The sequence below is a fragment of the Acomys russatus genome, chromosome 7, assembly GCF_903995435.1.
Source record: "Acomys russatus chromosome 7, mAcoRus1.1, whole genome shotgun sequence".
Classification (NCBI taxonomy): Eukaryota; Metazoa; Chordata; class Mammalia; order Rodentia; family Muridae; genus Acomys; species Acomys russatus.
Genome location: NC_067143.1, coordinates 59,990,057 through 60,012,167, shown reverse-complemented (window position 1 = coordinate 60,012,167; position 22,111 = coordinate 59,990,057). Strand labels below are relative to the sequence as shown.

Sequence of the window (22,111 nt, the reverse complement as noted above, 5' to 3'; positions counted from 1 at the left end):
GTGTGTGTGTGTGTGTAGACAACTAAAGTTCAGCACATATATCTAGGAAATCATCAAAGAATTTTTTAAAGCCTGATAAAAATAATGTACCAAATTTAGACAAAAATCATTGATAGATAGTAAAATTTTGAAAGACATTTCTGGGCTTGTTATAATCTGATTAAACTTCTTAGTTATGTTGCCGCTGTATGTTTCTCCTGCCCTAGAGTATAAGCCAGCGTTAGTTGCATGCTAACCCCATTTACCATAAAACTGCAGTTCTTGAGATTTCTTTGGCTCAGTGCTCTATGTGCTCATCAATTGTAAGGGCTACAAAGAGTATTATTCTTACGGTTTGCTCACATATAAAAGTTTACAACAATTTTAATGAATCCATTTATCGTTTTTAATGTGAGTGAGTGTGGTGAATGCAAGTATGGATATGTGCACGCTTGTATGTACAAACATGTATGTGGGGTGGATACAAAGGCTAGAGGAGGTTGTGGGATACATCTCTGTCGTCCTCTGTAGTAGTCAGGTCTCTCCCTGAATCTGGAGCCTGTGTTTTTGTTTTTGTTTTTTGTTAGTACACCGTAGAAATCCCTCTTACCTCCACTTCTCGAAGCTCTGGGGTTACAGGCACAGGCATACTTGGCTTACTACAGGGTCCTGAGGTCTCAACTTTGGTGGTCTTGTGAAACAGCAGGCACTCGACCCCTGAGCCATCTCTGCATACCCTCATTTTACATTAGAAATTATTTTTGGTTAGTACACAAAGAAGTGACATTGTATACATACCCATCATTTCACTTTATCCTTATTCATTCCCTACTGCCCTTTCTCTTTCCTTTCTACTCCCTCTTCCTGCTGGGTGCCTTCCTCCTCCCAATCACTTCCTCTCCAGCTTGTACCATGACTTATTCTAATATTTGGAGGAAGAGTCTTTCATCTTGATGCTACACTCCGACACATGTCAAAGGTGGATTGGCATCGCAGAATGATATCTATGGAAAACTTTGGTGAATTTTTCATAGCTATGGATGAACTTGTTTTTTATGTTAGCTCTTATAGCATACCATATCAAAGATAAATCTGTGTGCGATGTATGTGTATATACCCACATGTATGTGCACATGTGTGTCCACACATGCATGTATGGAAGCCAGAGATCTTTGTCATGTACATTTGCTGATTTCTACCTTATCAGTTGGCTAGACTGCCTGACTAGTGAGGTTCTAGGGCCTTCCCTCTGTCACTGCTTCCTGCTCTTGAGATGTCTTGGCTTTTTTTTTTTTTTTTTAACATGAGTGCTAGGATCAGAGCTCTGATCTTCATAAGTATAAAGTAAGCTCGTTATCCTGTGAACCATTTCTGTAGCCCCTCAAGTATATATATATAGTTTTAATGGCAATGTTATATTTAATATTTTCATATATTAACAAATAGAAAATTCTTATTTTAAAAATGTGACTTTTTTTCTTATCCTTTTAGTTTTGTCAGCCTGGTGGATGGCACCTTTCTAGAGAGCGGAAACAGCCAACGTTCTTTGTAGTGGTCTTAACGGATATCGACTCAGACCGACATTATTGCTCATGCCTAACCTTCTACGAGGCAGAGATCAATCTTCAGGTACAGAAACTTCCTTATCCATGGATGGAGTCAGATAGTATCGCAGAATAGTTTAAGTTCCATATTTGTTTTTGTTAAAATTGAAAATTTCATGGGCTTCTTTAGAAAGTTTGAGGATTGAGTATGTTTAATGTGGGAGAAGGAGCAATGAAACAGAAGTTGGCAGGTTAATTGTCCTCACTTAAAATAGTAATCATAGTTGAATTAGTGTGTCTATGTATTGGCTTATTAAAATTAGTTTCTTTAAGTGGTAAATCTGTTACTGTTCCCCTACACGTCCTTCTCCCAGGGGATGTTTCATGGGATACAACAATTATCACAGTATTTCACATCGTTGTTACCTCTGAAGCCCGTACTCTCGTACTGCAGGAATTTGCAAGCCCTCCTCGTTTAGAGTAGTGATGAAGTTCAAAGTTTCAGGCATTTAGATTAATTCCTCTATCAATGAGAAAGTGTTTGGCAATGTATGGAATTTCAGGGATGAAGCATCAGCAGGGGACACATTCTGAGTGCGGGGATAGTCCACAGAAGTGACGTTTCTACCGTGTCTTAAGCCACTGGCACTTTGGGGGCGCTTGGTATCAGTCAATAGAACCTTCACTTTAGTTGCCCTGGTTCTGTCTCCCCTGGATGCCTCCTGACACACACTAGGAACTTGTACTTTGATGATTCAAATGTTTCTTCCATGATAGATGTTAGATTGCTTGTAGAACCTACTCCTGTGAAAGGGAGCCATACAATGTAGGGCTTTCCTTGGTGGTCCTTGTTGGTTTGCCTTGGTTCTTATTTGATGAAGCACAAACTATACAGAGCTTGGTTTTGCTGTTGAGCCAGTTTATGTTCATTACTATACCTTTGGCTACATATAGAAAAGTGTCACCAGTGGGAGAAAGGATGCTTTCGGAAATGGCCTGTCAAATCAATATTTGAAGTCTTGATATATTTTAAAGTTGAAAATCTAAATTTTCTGGCTACAAGATCTGGTTTTTCAATACAATGGGACAATTTACATATCATGAAACAAACTTACTGTTATTCTTTTATAGTGAAAGGTCAAAAGTTCATGTAGAATAAAATACTTATTATCTACATTCCCAAAAACAAATATACATTATCTACATTTCAGAATATTTTCTCTTTGTCAGATCTTTGTGGGATGTCATACCAACATTTCAAGGCTTTAGATAGTGGAACCAAAGAAATCTTTAATGTGAAATATTTAATGACTTCTCAGAATATCACATCTGTTTAAATTTGGAAGTTATATTGTCAATTGCCAGTGAGGTATCATAATTTTATAAGTCTGTGCTGTAGTTCTTCTTGTCCCAGGTAGTGCCTTTTATAGCAATGGAAGTTGCTGGTAAAAGACCGATCACATTCCTGTTTTGATTGTTTCAGTCAGAAACTTGCCAAAGTGTTCTGTAATACAGGAGCCACTCTGTTTTCTTAGTTGACCTTTCATTTTAATGATGGTGTATTGACGTTACTTTTAAACTTGATTTTATTTTGGTTTCTTCTGCTTCTACCTCCCTCCCAGGCCCCCAACACTAGGTAGGAGAGAAAGAAGTTTAGTGGGAGAGGGGCCATAGTTCTCTTAGCTACTTCAGGCTGTGTAGGGTGGTCAGGTTCTTTAGGGCAGCACCAATCTCAGTCATCAGGGTATCCTTCTCTAAGGGTCTCTGGAAACATTTCTTCTCTCTCTAGGCTATGGTATTTATGCTCCTTCCAAGTCCTCAGAATTCCACTGACTGCAGCTGGCAAAGACCACCCCCTTCTGTGAGCCACATGAGACAATTATCAGCTGTTGACAAACTAAAAACAACTCTATATTCCACACTTGAGATTAAAACAAGTGTTGTTTTAAGGAAGCCAAAACTTCTATTACAATGGTGTCTAGATATTAAGCTAATCTTGAGAATATAGTATTCTTTGTCTCATATTCTTTTTTTTAAAGATTTTATTTATTTATTTTATGTATATGAGTACTCTAAACTTGGATGCCAGAAGAGAGCATTAGAGGATATGAATATTTATGAACCACCATGTGCTTGCTGGGAATTGAACTCAGGACCTCTGGAAGAGCAGACAGTGCTCTTAACCACTGAGCCATTTCTCCAGCACGACCTCCCCCATCTCCATATTCTTAATAACTCTCTTGAGTTGTCAATGAAAACTCAATGATAATTTGACTTCTCCCTCCTCTCCTTTCACGTGCACTCAGCCTTCAGATAAGCTGACAGAAAGGCAGAATATTAAGACATCATTGGAGGTATTTTAGAAAGATATCTAGGAGTTCTTGAGTACATCAGTCTCACATTTTATTTGGATATTGTTTACACATAATGGTAAATTGCTGATGTTACCCAAACATTCCAGTATCTTTTACCATATTTATCTAGTGTTAAATTTTTGGCTCATTAGTTTATTACCTGAGATTGATCTCTCTCTCTCTTTCTCTCTTGATCATTTGACAGAAATTCCATGTTTGTATACTTTTTCTCTGAATTTCTTGGTTCTCTAGGCTGGACCTGAATCACTGGGATGAAGTGGCTTTCCTACTGTACTTTCAGCTGAACATCACCGCAGTCATCTTAATAATAGTCTTCACTGCCCATTACAGTATTTTCTTTCAGACCAGGCCCAACCCAGCACATAAGCACATTTATTGTGTTTAATTTTCATTTCTCTTTTCTCCATCTTGAATTTTTTCTGTCTTTATCTTATAGTATTGAAACTGTTAAATAATAATCTTTCCATTTTTAATAGAATGTTTCTTACTTTGTGTTCCTGGTATCTTTCATTAAGTTCAGATTGTGCATCAAGAGAATACTGTAATACTTAAATAAACTGGGAGTGGTGGGCATATGCCTCCAGAGCTGGGAGTGGTGGGCATATGCCTCCAGAGCTGGGAGTGGTGGGCATATGCCTCCAGGGCTGGCACTGAAGCAGAAGGACTGAGAACTTGGAGATGCCCTGAGCTACCTAGTGTGAGCCTCTTAAAAGTAAAGGAGGACGAGGGAGGAAGGAAAGGCCAACTACCCGAGGTCAAAGAACAAAAGTAAAAAGACTGCTTCCTAAGTACGTTCCTTCCAGGTATGTGCAGAGGTGCACATGTGGAAGTATACAGTGGCTACTCATTTCTCACTGATGGTGTCCATTTGGGAAGCTGTTTGTTAGATTTCTGCCACGCATAGTTGCAGGGTTTTTCCTTTTTCTTCTTCTTTCCTTCCTTCCTTTCTTTCTTTTTGTTTTTGGTGTTTTTTGTTTTTCAGTTGCAATTAATAAGTATTCTCTAGGAAAGTATTTTAAGTCCGTATATGTAGCCTGATGCTTGTCACTCATGTTCCCCTTGATTTAGTATTTGCTTTTGACTCTTGCTTGGTTGACTCTGGTCATGTGTACAACATGATTATCTGTCAGTTCCACAGTCCCTCTGTCTGACTAGTCAGCAGTTGCCTTTTTTGTTGTTGTCTGTCTCTCTGAGACAAGTTCTCACTGTATAACTTTGGCTGTCCTGGAACTCACTGTGTAGACCAGATTGGCTGTGAACTCACAGAGATCTATTTACCATGGCCTCCCAAGTGCTGTGATTAAGGATATGTTCAACCATGCCCGCATAGTAATTTTTCATATAATATATTTTGGTCATTGTTCTTTTTTCTTCTCCAGCTCCTTCTAGAGTCTCCTCACCCACCCAAAATTCATATTCTTTTTTTTTCTCCATGTCGCTGTGTCTCTATCTCTGTCTCTCTGTCTCTCTCTTACACACACACACACACACACACACACACACACACACACACACACACTTTCTCTTAAAAAAAAAAAGAAAAGAAAGCACATACACAAAAGGTGTACTTAAGGGGAGGGTTTGATAAAAATCTCTCACTCCTGGGTCTCTGTTAATTATCACCAACTGTAAGAAAAAACTTCTCTGGTAGCAATATTCAACAGAGGTGCTCTGCTCTATGTGAATAGTCATTTATCACTAAGAATCATTTTTATTGCTATATTATTTTTAGCGGAATAATGGTAGTAGGTTTTCTCCTAGAGCCCATGACTTACCTAGTCTCAGATTCTTGGCTACTTAAACAGTGTCAGGCATGGTTTTTGTCTCACAGAGTGAGCCTTAGTCTAATTTGTTTAAAAAAAAAAAAAAAGAAAGAAAGAAAGAAAAGAAAAGAAAGGTTATTCCCATAACATTTTTGCCACTATTGCACCAACATATCTTGCAGGCAGGTCACTGTTGTAGATCGCAGGGTTTATAGCTGGTGCTATTGATGTTACTTTTCTCTTCTGACAGCATACTAAGTACCAAGTACTAAGTTCAACATAAGCTTCAGTTAGTAGGGCTGAAGCTTGATTGGGCACCAGCTTGATTTCGCCATGTTCAATGACATAAGTTGTGTCATGAGGAACATTCAATAGCCTTGGAAATAGCCTGTGATGTTTGTCAGGGAAGGGATTCTAGAACTCCTTTGGCCAATGACTCAACAAGATAGAACCCATTCCTGGCACTGGAGATTTTATTTGGTGGCACAATATGTCTGGATAGAGCATTCTGTCCTCCATTATATGGTGACTCTACTTAAATTCTTTTCATATATGTTTGTGGTTTAGGAAGCTTCTACAGTAGTGTGTTTCCATATGCCTTTCAAAAGGCCGTTTTCATTTGCTGTTGTTATCTGTATTCCTCCTGTACCCTGCCATTTCACCCTTCCTCATTTAATCCTCCTATTGCATTTCCCACTTATCTCTTTATTACCATTATCACTATATCTTCTTTATTACTATACTTTATTTTGCTTTTCCTTGGAAGATCCTTTCCTCCTTATTGATCCCTTACTAGTTACTGGAAGATGGAAAGGTCTCCCACAGTCCTATATCCATCGAACTAAAATTGCTGTCCTGCCAAAATCAATCTATAGATTCAATGCAATCCTCATCAGAATTTCAACTTAATTTTTCACCAATATTAATTGGCTTGCTTTATGTGGAAATAAATGTATCTAAATGTATCTGAATGTATTTGAATCTGAATGATGAAAGAACTGCTGTAGGTATCATCACCCCACAGAGTCATATAACATAAAAAGCAGCTTGGTATTGGCATAAAAACAGGCATGTTGAACAATGGAATTGAATTAAAGACCCAGCCACAATTCCCCCACACATACAGACACCTGGGTTGTTTTTGTTTTTGATTTGGTGTGTGTGTGTGTGTGTGTGTGTGTGTGTGTGTGTGTGTGTGTGTACACACACAAAGACGTGTGTACAAAGAAGTACAAAAATACACACTGCAAAAAAAATTGTATCTTCTACAAATGTTCTTGTCGTCTTGTCATACGGGATGACTGCATGTAGAGAGAATATAGACTTATTTCTATCACTACATGGAACTCAACTCCTTATGGATCAAGCACCTCAACATAAGGCCAAATACACCGAATCTGAGAGAAGAGACAGTGGGGCATAGGCTTGAACTCATTGACCAGGGAAGACTTTCTAAACAGAACACCATTAGCACAGGCACTAAGAACAACAAACAATAACCAATAAATGGGACCTCATGAAGCTAAGAAGCTTCTGTAAAGCCAACAACATCATCATTGAAGCAAAGCAGCAGCTTACAGAATGAGAAAAAAAAAATCTTTTCCAATTATACATCTGATAGAGGGACTAGTATCTAGAATAAAGAACTAAAAAAAAAAAAAAAGCCCTGAACATTAAGAGAATAATCCAGTTTTAAAATGAGTTCTCAAATACTGAAACACAAATGGCCAAGAAACACTTAAAGAAATGTTCAGCATCCTTACCATCAAGGAAATGAAAATTAAAAATACCTTGAGAGTTCATTTTACCCTAGTCAGAATGCCCAGAGTAATGAAACAATAACAGCACATGCTGGTGAGTATTTGAGGAAGGGTATACTTACCTATTGATGGTGGGAGTGAAAATGTTTCAGCTGCTGTAAAAATCAGGATGGAAATTCCGCAAAAAGCTATGCCACTCATAGGCATATAACCAAAGAACTCGACATCTTCCTTGCTCATCCATGCTCATTGCTGTTCTATTCATAATAGCCAGGAATTAGGAACAGCCTAGATGTACACCAACTGATGAATGGATCGTGAAAATGTGATGGATTTACACAAGGGAATATTATTGCTATTAAGAAAGCCTGAAATTTGCAGGTAAATGGAAGGAACTAGACAAAGTCCTTCTGAGTGAGATAACTCAGACCTTAAGAAAGCCATTGACCTTGTTTTTTCCTTTCTTTCTTTCTTTCTTTCTCTTTTTCTTTCCTTCTTCTTTTTTCTTTGTTCTTTTCTTCCTTCTTTCTTTTCTTTCTTTCTTTTCTGTCTTCTTCTTTCTTCTTTCCTTCTTCCCCCTCCTCCTCTTCTCTTCCTCCTCCTCCTCCTCCTCCTCCTCCTCTTCCTCCTTCTTCTTCTTTCTCTCTCTCTCTCTCTCTCTCTCTCTCTCTCTCTCGTCTCATTGTGTTGCCCTGACTGACCTGGAGCTTGCTATGTAGATCAGACTGGCCTCAGAATTACAGAGATACCTGCTGTGGTTCCCCCCAAGTTTTGTAGTAAAGGTGTGTAGCCCCATTCCCAGCCAGCAGTTGACATTTTCCTATAAGCAAAGCTTTCTCCTCTGGCTAAGCCAAGGGCTCATGGATCCAAGCTTTCTCCCACTTCTGTTCAGAAGCTCTAATTCATTAATTGCTTTCTTGGTTTTCATGTTCATGCTCTGTCTCTGGCCAGTGGCCACTTTCTAAGTTAGGTCTCCTTTGATTTGTGGTTTGCTTTTTATGTAAACACTTAAAAACCCTCTGTCAAAGCAAGCTCTAATCTAACTCTTGGCTTTTTCTAGCACCAGCCCTGAAATGAAGCATTTCATTTAGGAGCCTTGTGTCCCCTGAGGCGGGAGAATGCTGAAGGCATTGTGTACTTTGAATCAATATCTTAACAGCTTCCCTTTCATTTAGCGCAGGCGTTTGCCCACTTGCCATTTAAAAGGACAGAAATGATAACCAACTTTAAAACATTTGAAGCCTGTTTCCTTTGAGGGTTTTCAATCCTGAAAATATAAATCGGCTATCAGATTCTGTCTTTATGTGATAGTGCTTAGGTGCTAGGTGCCAACTGAAGTTGTAAGCTTCCTTTTCTGTGTTGGGAACAAATTATTGTCACTTGTGTTTGTTCTAAATGAGAATACAAACTATGAGGTACAACTTGGGATGGAATAATAAACTAAAAGATGTTCCTTTCTGGGTCATTAGTAACATTAGTCTCACTTTTGGCACTGTTTTTAACAAATGTGTTTTTCTTTTATTTTTGGATCATATTATCAGCATCAATTCAAAATAGATCTTAACTCATTTGGTGTGAATTACTTCATATGAAGTGTACTATGGCACATTGCTCGGAATACTAAAGAGAAAGAACTTGAGGATGTCCAACATCCAAAGTAAAGTTTTGCAATATAAAAAATTTTGGCTCTTTTATCTTTTTCAAAATACAGTAACATGTTCAGTAAATCACAAGCAAAACATTGACATTAAACCTCTGATAACATGTTTCCAAAATTATCTAACTAGATAATATGAGCCTTGGCTTTTTTTTTTAAAGTAATGAGTGTAAAAAAAAAGGGGGGGTATTTTTTATTGCTTACATGAAATATCTGAGTTCTTTCATTTAAGTTTGTATCTTTTTTATTTTTAATGTGTTTTATAGTTCTGAATCAATAATAATTATGAAATCCTCAGTAAAGTTGCCTTTAAAGAAATGATGGGAATTAATGAGGGTAATTTAGGGAGGTAAGATAAAAAATGAAAAAGAAAAAGACTCAGAAGCAATAAGACCCTCTTTTGTGTTGTTTTATCTCAGTGGACATAAAATTGGGCTGTAGTGGCAAACCCAGAATGCAGGTGCAAAACTATCCCCAAGTACAGTGGAAGTTCTAGTCAATAAAACAGACACCGAACACGGTACAACAGGAATGTTACTGGGTTTATACAAGTCTATGTAGACATTTGAAAATAAAGGGCAATCTGGGCAGAAATATGGGGACAGGAAACAAAAGTATAAGGTTTTATGATCAGTTAGGGCTTGGCATGTTGTAGATGCTGCGCCAGGGCTGGACCGCTTCATCTCGTTTCCTTGGATTTCACTCACATCACTTAATCTCATTTTAGTCTCTCTGTTTCATTCCTATTTTACAGATAACACTAAAAACCTAACCCAGGGCAGTTAACAGGGGCGACTGCATCTGTCCTGAAGAGCAGGATGCTAAGCATATGCTGTAGTACTACAAAAGTTACACCAGTGTGTGATTGACGTGTGGGAGGGACGGTGGCAGTAGAAGTGGTAGTTGGGAAGCATCATCAAGCGCGCACTGTCTCTGCCTCTTACAGTGGACACATGAAGTTGGTGGGGTCTGTATGTTTCCTTGGGTTCTGCTGTTGTTTTGAGGGTGAGTGTTGTTTGTTTTGTAATGGAGTGCAATTTTGCTGGCCTTGTACTGTCCTTGTGTTTCAACCTTCTGAGCCTTGGGATTCACACACACACACACATCACATGGACACAATTTACTTGATAATGTAATTTTCTCCATTGTTCCACTTTTTTGTTGTTGTTGTCTAGAGACAGTTAAGAAACCTATTATTCAATTTTCTAGGTTATTCCTTAATCACTTGGCATTCTTCTATGATATTATGAGTGAATTTCTTGTCTCCTCAAATTAGCCTCCCAAGTGCTTCATTATCATTTGTTGAAATGAGGTGAATGTCTTGTGGTGGGGGATGGAATATTGGTTCCTTTTAGAAGGGAGTATGCTGTTCTGCCTTTTCCAACGAGAAATGAAGAATAACCAACTATGGAAACTGGTTTGCAGGTTGTGTGATGAGCATCATGCAGCTTCACTCCAGAACTACTCCCTAGACCGTAATCCACAACAACAGAAAGTCTAGGAAAAGCTACCCTAAATAACATGATAGAGACATAGGCATTTTGTGATATTTGTGTATTGTGAATTCTGATTTTGAGTTTGTTGGATAATTTATAATACATGCAAGTATCCATATAGGGTTCTCCTTATAATGGTGAACATTATGCTTTTAATGTGGCTGTCCATCTGTGACTTCCTTTTAAAATGAGAACTGACAAATTGGCAGGATGCTAAACCTTGTTTCCTTATAAATATACATCTTGTAGGGAAAACTGTCACTGTATAAATAAATGCCAAGTGCTTAAATTATTGGAGACATTTAAATTTTAAAACTTTTGAGAACAAGCTCCCAAAGTTCTAGAACATCAAATGGCTTTTCTTAAATATTGATTTTTGAAGGCTAACAAGAACTCAGTAAAAACTGTATGTCAGTAGATTGTATTTCTGTATTTGTGTATATACACATATGTAGCAATTGAGAAGGAAAGGCTATCAATATGAGACAGAGTGGGGCTTGAAAGGAGACTTGAGAGGAGCTGAAGAGAGGGAGAACGTGATGTAATTCTATTTTAATAAAAAATGTGTAAGAAAAATAAATGTTAAAATAAAAAATAACTATTTAAACACAAGAAAGTTGTTATCATCAAGAAGAAAAGAAGTCTGATCTTATTTTTCACTGATAGTTTCCCTTCTGCAGTACTGTCTCCCTTAAATAATTCTTTGCTGAACTAATACTTGTATCTTACAGAAGTTACATGTAAGAGTATAAAGAAGGAGTAAAGGGCTAAGCTAATTAAATGCCTTTAGTGAGCTGTGTGGCCTTAGCAGGTCACTTGTACTCTCTAGACATGATTGTTAGTTTGCACAATTAAATAGACATATAGATTTGTAGCATTTTATTATTACATGTTAATTATATCCAAATTTTGTATTTAAATTTTAAACATATATAAATTCCCACCTAAGTAATTATTCATAGAATACTGTACCACGTGCTATCATATGCTTATAGCATACTAATTGGAGGGATGTACATTGTAAAATTTATTATGATATGTAATCATAGGCAAATAATATTATTTCTTTAATGAATGTTTAAGTAATCTATGTTTAATTGTAAATAAATGATTTGGTGTATATTTCTAACCAAAGTAAAGTTGAAATCTTAATCTTTGAGGTTAGTTTGTTATTATCTTTTCCACCAGGAATTCTAGGAAAATGTTTTATTTAATATAAGAACTAGAGAATTCAGCATAGTGATGACACCTTCAATTCTAGCACTCAGCAGGCAGAGGCAGGTGGAGGCCAGTCTGGAGCAGAGACAGGCAGATCTCTGAGTTTAAGGCCAGCTGGTCTGCAGAGTGAATCCTTTCATAGCTGGGGCTATGTACAGATACCTTTATCTCGATGGAAAGAAAGAATAAGATCTCAGAGTTGTGGATTTAGCAAGCACAAGGCCCTGGGTTTGGTCATCTCTGAAAAAAAGAAGGAAGGAAGAAAAAGATCTCATACTTCATCTAACAGTATTAACAGTGTTTTGCATTAGAAAAAGTATCAGATTTCATTATTAATTTTTTTATACTAATGTTAGCAGACAATGAAAAGAAGATTTAAAATGGTCATTGACTCTAGTGGCTTACAAAATAACATTCTTAAATTTACGAGGAACTAATTTGAAAACAATTTGCACGTTTGAAAGGACACAGGCATGGACTTTATGTGCTGTTTCCCAGCTCTCATGAAGGGCTGTGCTGGTCATCTCTTTTCCTCAAAATTAACTGTTATCCTAATAGTATTTCTCCCAATGTTCACAGTTTACAACCATTCCTAAGTTTTCTTAATATTTTTTAAGCCAGAGAATTCTCAAGTAACATAACAAATGAGATGTGAATTACTTGTGTTTTTAGACTAAATGATGAGCAGAAACATGTTGCTATGCCAGTGACCATATAGTTCACACTGATTAATCTCTAACTCTGACTTACTGGCTGTTAGTTGATGAGCAAGAGTTTAAAACAGTGTATTTAGTAAAACTTCTGGAAATAAAAGGTGCCAACAACTAAAAATACCAATATATCACCGTACTCTGACATTAAAACTATTATTCAGAATTATTCCTATTTATAATGATAAAACAAGCAACAAATTTTACTTCAATGTGTATACATAAAAATTTAGGTTACTATTTTTCTTAAATATATATAGTTAAAAATAGTAAATGTAAATGGTACGTATGTAAGGAAGGGTTTATTACAAATTCAAGCCAGTCAGGGCTGTAGATATGTTTCATTTTTTAAAGCTTCACCTGTTTGGGTTTCCTTGTTGTTAGATATCTCTTTTTCACTTTGCCTCCTACTGTCCTGATTATCTTTTTCATGTTTTGATGATCTGTTTATCTTTTCAAATCCTAATTTACTGCTCTACGTGGGCTTCACAGAGTACCTTCTCCGTTATGTGACTCTGAGTTCTAGATATAAAATTGTTTTGACTGGTGCTGTTTTTTCACCTGTGTTGCTCTTAGCACTTACGTGACACTGAGTTTCCTGCAGTAGAGGCTGTACCCTGGCCCTTTGCAACAGGTGCTTTGTGGCTAACGAGCTATAAATGTTTAATAAATAAACATGCACTAATACATTGCTATTTGCTTAAAAAGTTTAGTTCTTTGTTTTAAAAATAATACAAATGTAAACATTTAAGAAAATTGTTTTGCTCTGGGTGTGCATATATTTTCATGTGATCCATATCAACTATAATCTCGTGGCCTAAAGACATTTGAAATAGTCTTCTAACTATTTTTCATATTAAAAATGCAAACAAACACAATACAGATAGATGCACATACTTTCCATATAGATAGTCCTTTAAACGCTTGTGTTTATGGTATATTCTGATGTCTATGTACTTTTATAGTTACCTTTAAATTGTTTTATAGCCACTATTTCTAGTGACTACATGCTGTCTTGTTTTTATAAAAGGGAAAAAAAAACAGATTGAAAGACAACTCATATTGTCTTTAACATGTGCAAGATACATTGCTTCCTTAATATTAGAAATACCCTCAGTGTGTGTGTGTGTGTGTGTGTGTGTGTGTGCGTGCGTGTGTGCGTGTGTGCGTGTAGTTTTCTTGTTGCAATAAATGACTTTACTCTCAATCTAGGTTTAAAACACAAAACTTTTTAAAAAATCATCAATAGTCTAGCCATCCACAAATCCTGAGAACTCCAATGCAGATGGTCTCCTCCCTTGGCAACCAGCCTTCCGATTTCTACTTTGCCTTCTTACAAGCTATTCAACACCTGCCATCAGATTGATCATTAAAAAACAAAGGTGTGCTCACTCTTCTTGAGTCCGTGTCGTTCAGAATAAAAGCCTCAAATGCTATCTTTTGAGCTCTGACTAATCAGCCCCTGCCTCCCACTTGAGTTGCTAGCCAGCCCTCCGGCTGCTGAGACGGCCTCGGGTCCTTTGCGTTGGCCTGTCTGTCTAAATGTCTGCTTAAATATCTGATCAGCCACTTTCCTGCTTCTCAGATATTATCTTCTTTCCCCAGTTATACTCATAACATTAATGCCCAGAACACACTAGATACCTCAGTAAAATAATGTTAAATAAATGGATATATATGCCTTTAGTCATCTTTTATAGTTTGTACACCAACTTTTCAAGCTCCCTATATGTGATCTGCTTGTTAATAAGTTAAATTAGATGTTTCTCTAAGGTCCTTTATAATGGAATATAATTCTGGAGTTAGACTTGAGTTTTAAGATTTATTAACTTTAAACAAATTCTGGTTTGGTTTGGTTTAGTTGGTTTTTTTTGTTTGTTTTTGTTTTGTTGATTGGAGTTTTTGTTGTTGTTTGGCTGGTTTGGTTTGGTTTTTTGAGACAAGGTTTCTCTATGTAGCCTTGCCTGTCCTGGAACTCACTCCCTCTGCTCACCCACACTGTCCTCAGACTTCACAGAGATCCGTGTGCCTCTGCCTCCTGAGTGCTGGGACTACAGGTGTGTGCCACTACCACCCAGCACTTTGAATGAATTCCTAACTTTCTAATACTTCAGATGTGTTCTTCTATACACAGAACATACTAATAATAGTACCTACTGTTAGGTCCCTACCTGTTGCAGAGCATGGCTGGCATACCTCTACCCTGGACTCTCCAGCCAGGGTTGGGGCTTCCCCTCTCTCAGAGGGTCTTCGCTGTGTAATCTAGACATTTTGGTTCCTAGCTCGTGCTCCCTCCCTCCCCCTCTCCCCTCTCTTACCCTTCCTCCTTCCTTCTTCTCCCCTCCCCTGCTGCTCCCAGTAACCCTGCACTTATATATTATAACTTCATCCTGCCATTAGCTTATTCCGTATTAGCCTATGATATACTGTTGAGCACTGTGGGAAGGGTGTAATGAGGTAATGTAGTTAAGGCAAAAATCTTGGAGCTGGAGAGATGGCTTAGTGATTATGAGCACTGGCTGCTCTTCCAAAGGACCTGGGTTTGATTTTGAGCACCCATATAATGGCTCACAACCATGTTAGGGGATCCAAAGCCCTCTGATGGCCCCCATGGGCATTGCATGAGCATAGTATACAGACATACACACAGGTAGAACAATTGTACATATAAAATTAAAATAAAGGGTAAAAAGAGAGAATACAGGTCTACAGAGACAGAGATTTGGAATCTAGCACACTATTAAATCTATCACCTAGAACAGTTCTATAAGAATTTTATTTGCTTTAACTTTTATAAAGAACTTCTTCACCCATTACTCATATTTTAAAACTGTCAGGATTTCCTGTCTTTAAAAATCCGTTTAGAGAGGAACATGGTATTTTAAAGCAAATCATATTTATTATGTTGTCTCACTTGTAAATATTTTGTTTATGTCTCTGGTTGGTTGGTTGGTTGGTTCTGTGAGACGGGGTTTCTTCATAGCCCTGGTTGTCCTGGAGCTCGTTATGTAGACCAGGCTGGCCTCAAACTCACAGAAATATGCCTGGCTCTGTCTCCAGTTGTTGGGATTAAAGGTGTGTGGCACCACATCTGGTTGATTAAATTCAATTTTAAAGCTAGAATACCTCTAAGATTACGCTATACCTCTTTGTTGTTTCAGTAATGATACCACTGATCAGTTGGTCTGAAGTAGTATCAACCTCGTACCAGCTGATTATTATTGTGACAACACTTTTCTCACTAGGAACCACAAAGAGAAGTTCTAGGTTTGTCTTTTCTTCTGCATTTACTAGATCATCACATCTACGACAACTTTGTTCCATCAAATACAGTTTGACAGAAAAGACAGTCAACATTTCTTTATGTTTTCAATTTTCAGAATAGTAGCTTAGTGCCCCAACAACCGTCAGTAGTGACCACTTAAAATTATAATTATGAACACATGATTTTTAAATAACTTGGTGGGTTTTAATAATTGGCACTTTTTAATCATTTTACATCAACAGATTCTTTACTTTTTAACACAATAAAATAAATATTATAATTTATTTTGTACATTTATTGGCACTAAAGTAGAATGTCATTCCTCCAAGGAATTTTGTTCTACTGGGAAATAGCATTTATTAATTGTATTACTGAGTTATTAACACTTTTACAAAGCATAGCATAACATCTGCCATATAGAAACCATGTTGCTGATAAGATTTTGTTTTATATTAACACTTGTCTAGACCGGTGATTGAAAAAATGTCAACCCTGGTTGCATAAACCTAGTGTCACCAAGAAACTTGTTAGAAATATAAATTGTCAGACTCCACCTCATGCCTACTAAACAAGAAACACAGTTGGTAGAACCGAGAAGTCTTTATTTAAAGAGGCCATACCTGTGCTTTTGGTACATACTAAAATTTGAGAACCACGAGTTGAGAGCGGCGGTTCCTGCCTTGTTGATTAAGACTAGAGTGCGGGTGTGCTAGGAGAGCTGCGCACTGCCCTGTTGCCCAGCATGCAGTCTGTACAAATCTTTGTGAAACAGGAGAATTAATGGAACAGAGGTCACCAAGATCACTCTATTTATGAACAGTAAAGCACTACACCTACCTAGCCTTTTAAAGACCTAGGACATATACTAGAAGCTTCACACATTTTATGTGTGGGTGTGTTTTATGACAACCTTTTCTAGATGTGTGTTTCAACTGAGTATGAGGTTTAGAGTAAAAAGGACCTAATAAAATTGAGAAATGCTATATGCTATGTTTCCTCTGCTTGAAGTTACATATCAAAGCCAGAAATCATGCTCTTTTAAATTTGGCTTAATTGTTGTTTCTAAAATTATTTGGTTAGAAGATCCTTAGCTAAGTAATGTCTGTTAACTTCTAGGAGTAATGCTAGAAAGTGATGGCTTGTAAGAGGGTTTTAATGTGACTGTGACTTAGAGCAGCTGCAGCTTTCTGAGGGAGTAGGTAGCTCCTGCAGTTGAATTTTCCTGCCTTGTTAGTACTGTCGAGTCAAGATCTGTGCTCTTATTGTACAGAGAAGACTGCAGGATACCTTTACCAGAGGTAGTGTGTACTTGTACATCTGGTATTTTCCAAACTGTTGCCCAGCTGGACCAGGTCTTATCACGTGAACATGCCATTGTGATTAACCAATCATTTGGCAGAAAATGAGGAAGCATTTCATGGGAATTTTATTAACATAAAGAATATTTGCAATTATTTAGACTCCATTTCTATTTCTGGAATGTTTAAAGTCCTTATATTATTTTTTAACAATTTAATTAATTTATTCAGATTACAACTCAGTTGTTATCCCATCACTTGTATCCTCCCATTCCTTCCTCGTTCCTGCTTTCACACTGTTCCCCTCCCCTAGGTCTATGACCGAGGGTGACCTCCTCTCCCATTATATGGTCATAGGCTATCAAGTCTCATCTTGGTAGTCTGCTTATTCTTTCTTTGAGTGCCACCAGGCCTCCCCACCAAGGGGAAGTGGTTGAATATGGAGCACCAGAGTTCATGTCAGAGTCAGTCCCTGCTATCCATGTGGATAATGTCCTGTCCATTGGCTAGATCTGAGTAGGGGTTTGATGTTTACGGCTTGTATTGTCCTTCATTGGTGCAGTAGTTTGAGCAACCGCCCCTGGGCCCAGATCCACCTGTCATGATGTTCTTCTTGTAGGTTTCTAGGACCTTCTGGGTCCTTCTATTTTCCCATTCTCCTACAAATTCTCGCACCTAGAGTCCCAATAGAATGTCCTCATGTCTATCCCAATCTAGTAAGTGAAGACTTCCATGGGACATGCCTTTTGGATTAGTGTCCAATTATAAGTGAGTATATACCATGTGAGTCTTTATGCTTCTGGGTTAACTCACTCAGTATGATCATTTCTAGTTCCATCCATTTGTCCACAAATTTCAAGATTTCCTTGTTTTTAATAGCTGAGTAGTATTCCATGGTGTAAATGTACCACAGTTTCTTTATCCATTCTTCAACTGAGAGACATTTAGGCTGTTTCCAGGTTCTGGCTTTTATGAATAAGGCTGCTATGAACATGCTTGAACATATGTCCTTGTGTGGTGGAGCATCTTCTGGGGATATTCCAAGGAGTGGAATATCTGAGTCTTGAGAAAGCCCTATTCCCAGTTTTCTGAAAGCGCCAGGTAGATTTCCAAAGTGGTTGTACCAGTTTGCATTCCTACCAGCAATGAAGGAGTGTTCCTCTTTCTCCACATCCTTGCCAGCATGTGATGTCAGTTGAATTTTTTATCTTAGCCATTCTGATGGGTGTAAAATGGAATCTCAGAGTCATTTTGATTTGCATTTCTCTGATGACTAAAGACGTTGAGCATTTTGTAAAGTGTTTCTCAGCCATTTGATATTCCTCTGTTGAGAATTCTCTGTTTAGTTCTGAGCCCCATTTCTTAATTGGGTTATTTGGTTTGGTGGTGTTTAATTTCTTGAGTTCTTTATTTATTTTGGTTATTAGGCCTTTGTCAGATGTAGGGTGAAGATCTTTTCCCAGTTTGTTGGCTGTCACTTTCTTCTGTCGACAGTGTCTTTGGCCTTAGAGAAGCTTCTCAGCCTCATGAGGTCCCATTTACTAGTTGTTGACCTTAAGGCTTGGGCTGTTGGTGTTCTGTTCAGGAAGTTGTCTCCTATGCCAGTGTGTTCCAGGTTCTTTTCCACTTTTTCTTCTAACCGTTTTAGTGTCTCTGGTTTTATGTTGAGGTCTTTAATCCACTTGGACTTGAGTTTTGTGCATGGGGATAAATATGGCTCTAATTGCGTTTTTCTACATGTAGACATCCAGTTAGACCAGCACTATTTGTTGAAGATGCTGTCCTTTTTCCATTGAATAGATTTGGCTTCTTTGTCAAAAATCAAGTGACCATGTGTATGTGGATTCATTTCTAGGTCCTCAATTCGATTCCATTGATCAACCAGCCTATTGTTGTGCCAGTACCATGCTGTTTTAATTACTGTTGCTCTATAGTAGAGCTTGAGATTGGGTATGGAGATCCCTCTGGAAGATCTTTTATTTTATAGGATTGTTTTAGCTATTCTGGTTTGTTTGTTTGTTTGTTTGTTTGTTTTTCCATATGAAGTTGAGAATTGACCTTTCAATGCATTTAAAAAATTGTGTAGGTATTTTGATAGTGATTGCATTGAATCTGTAAATTGCTTTTGGTAAGATGGCCATTTTTACTATATTAATTCTCCCAGTCCACAAACAAGGGGAGGTCTTTCCATCTTTTGATGTCATCTTCAATCGCTTTCTTCAGAAATTTGAAGTTTTTTTCAAACAAGTCCTTCACTTGCTTGATTAGAGTTACTCCTAGATATTTTATATTGTTTGTGGCTATCGTGAAGGGTGTAGTTTTCCTAATTTCTTCCTCTGCATGATTGTCATTTGTATATAGGAAGGTAACTGACTTTTTTGAGTTAATTTTGTATCCAGCCATTTTGCTGAAGGTGTTTATCAGCTGTAGGAGTTCTCTGGTGGAATTTTGGGGGTCACTTGTGTACATTATCATATCATCTGCAACTAGGGATAATTTGATTTCCTCCTTTCCCATTTGGATCCCCTTGATCTCCTTTTGTTGTCTTATTGCTCTGGCTAGAACTTCAAGAAGTATATTGAAGAGATATGGAGAAAGTGGGCAGCCTTGCCTGGTCCTCGCTTTTAGAGAAATTTCCTTGAGTATCTCTCCATTTATTTGATGTTGGCTATTGGCTTGCTGTATATACCCTGTATTATGTTTAAGTATGTACGTTGTATCCCGAATCTCTCCAAAACTTTAAACATGAATGGGTGTTGGATTTTGTCAAATGCTTTTTCTGCATCTACGGAAATGATCATGTGGTTTCTTTCAGTGTGTTTATATGGTGGATTGCATTGATGGATTTTCGTATATTAAACCACCCATGTGCATGCCTGTAATGAAGCCTACCTGGTCATGGTGAATGATATCTTTGATATGTTCTTGTTTTCAGTTTGCAAGAATTTTATTGAGTATTTTTGTGTCAATGTTCATAAGAGAAATTGGCCTGAAATTCTCTTTTGGTGCTGGGTCTTTCTGAAGTTTAGGTATCAAGGTGACTGTGGCCTCATAGAATGAATTTGATAATGTTCCATCCATTTCCATCTTTTGGAGTAGCTTGAAGAGTGTCGGTATTAGCTCTTCTTTGAAGGTCTGGTAGAATTCTGCGCTGAAGCCATCTGGCCCTGGGCTTTTTTTGGTTGGGAGGCTACTAACGACTGCTTCTATTTCTGTAGGAGAAATAGGACTATTTAATTTGTTTATCTGATCTTAATTCAATTTTGGCAAGTGGAATCGATCAAGAAAATTGCCCATTTCCCTTAGATTTTCAAATTTTGTGGCATATATGCCTTTAAAGTAGGATCTTATGCTTCTTTGTATTTCTTCAGTGTCTGTTGTTATGTCTCCCTTTTTCATTTCTGATTTTGTTAATTTGGATAGTGTCTCTCTGCCTTTTAGTTAGTTTAGGTAACAGTTTGTCTATCTTGTTGATTTTCTCAAAGAACCAGCTCCTGGTTTTGTTGATTCTGTGAATTTTTCTCTTTGTTTCTAATTTATTGATTTCAGCCCTGAGTATTTTTCCAGATATCTAGTCCTCTTGGGTATTTCTGCTTCTTTTTTTCCCTGGGGCTTCCAGATGTATCATTAAGTTGTTTATATGGGATGTTTCCAATTTCTTTTTTTTTTTTTTTATTTAATTTTTAATTTATGTGCATTGGTGTGAGGGTGTCAGATCTTGGAGTTACAGACAGTTGTGAGCTTCCATACGGGTGCTGGGAATTGAACCCAGGTCCTTTTGAAGAGCAGGCAGTACTCTTAACCACTGAGCCATCTCTCCAGCCCCTCCAATTTCTTAATAAAGGCACTTAGTGCTGTGAATTTTCCTATTAGCACTGCTTTCAATGTGTCCCACAGATTTGGGTATGTTGTTCTTTCATTTTTGTTGAATTTCAGGAAGTCCTTAATTTCTTTCTTTATTTCTTCCCTGACCCAGGTGTCATTAAATAGAGAACTGTTTAATTCCAGGTGTGTGTAGGTTTTTGGATATTTCTGTTGTTGCAGTTCAGCTTTAGACCGTGGTGATCTGGTAGGATACAAGATATATTGAATCTATTGAGGCTTGCTTTGTGGCCTACTGTATGATCAATTTTAGAGAAGGTTCCATGGGGTACTGAGAAGAAGGTGTAATCCTTTGTGTTTGGGTGAAAAGTTCTGTAGATGTATGATAGGTCCGTTTGATGCATGACTTTGGTTAGTGTCCTTATTTCTCAGTTTAGTTTTTGTTTCGCTGACCTATCTTTTGGTGAAAGTGGGGTATTGAAGTCTCTCACTATTAATGTGTGGGGATCGTTATGTGGTTTAAGCTTTGTTAATAGTTCTTTTGCAAATGTGGGTGCCCTTGTATTGGGAGCATAGTTTTTTAGAATTGTGATGTCCTCTTGGTTGACTTTACCTTTGATGAGTATGAAGTGACTATCTTCATCTCTTTTGAATAATTTTGGCTAGAAGTCTATTTTATTAGATATTAAAATGGCTATACTAGCTTGCTTCTTGTGTCCGTTTGTTTGGTATACCTTTTCCAGCCTTTTACCTTGAGGTAATGTCTGTCCTTGTGGGTAAGTTGTGTTTCTTGAATGCAGAAGAATGTTGGGTCCTGTTTGTGCACCCATTCAGTTAGTCTATGGCTTTTTATTGGAGAATTGAGACCATTGATGTTGAGGGATGTTAATGCCCAGTGACTGTTAAGCCCCTTGTTTTTGATGTTGGTTGCAGTAGAGTGTTTTCACTCCAGGAGACTTTGCTCTACACCTTAGGCTCCCAACTGGGTCAGCAGAGGTAAGCCTCTGCCTGGTCCTGTTCACACTACTGGGGTGGTTCACACCAGCTGTATTGGAGCCACTGTTTAATTTTCTGACCCAACCACTTAGGTCTGTTCAGTCTCTCCCAAGTACGTGGGAGACCTTGCCAGGCTGTGGGGACTGGTCAGACTATGTTCTATCTGTCCAATTTTTCAAGCTTGGTCCGCAGGGGCTGGCAGCCTGGCTCCGGTCTGGACCCGTTAAG

The 22,111-nt window shown here is 37.8% G+C and overlaps 1 protein-coding gene across 2 annotated transcripts in view; it reads left to right on the top strand.

The window, feature by feature from the left end:
* The window catches only part of Sbf2 (SET binding factor 2), a 319,337-nt gene that overhangs the window by 121,061 nt on the left and 176,165 nt on the right, over positions 1 to 22,111 (top strand). For both annotated transcript variants that reach the window (XM_051149227.1, XM_051149226.1), the window contains one exon: positions 1,471 to 1,608. In XM_051149227.1, coding sequence (XP_051005184.1) covers positions 1,471 to 1,608 — 138 coding nt within the window. The remainder of the gene's footprint in view (positions 1 to 1,470; positions 1,609 to 22,111) is intronic.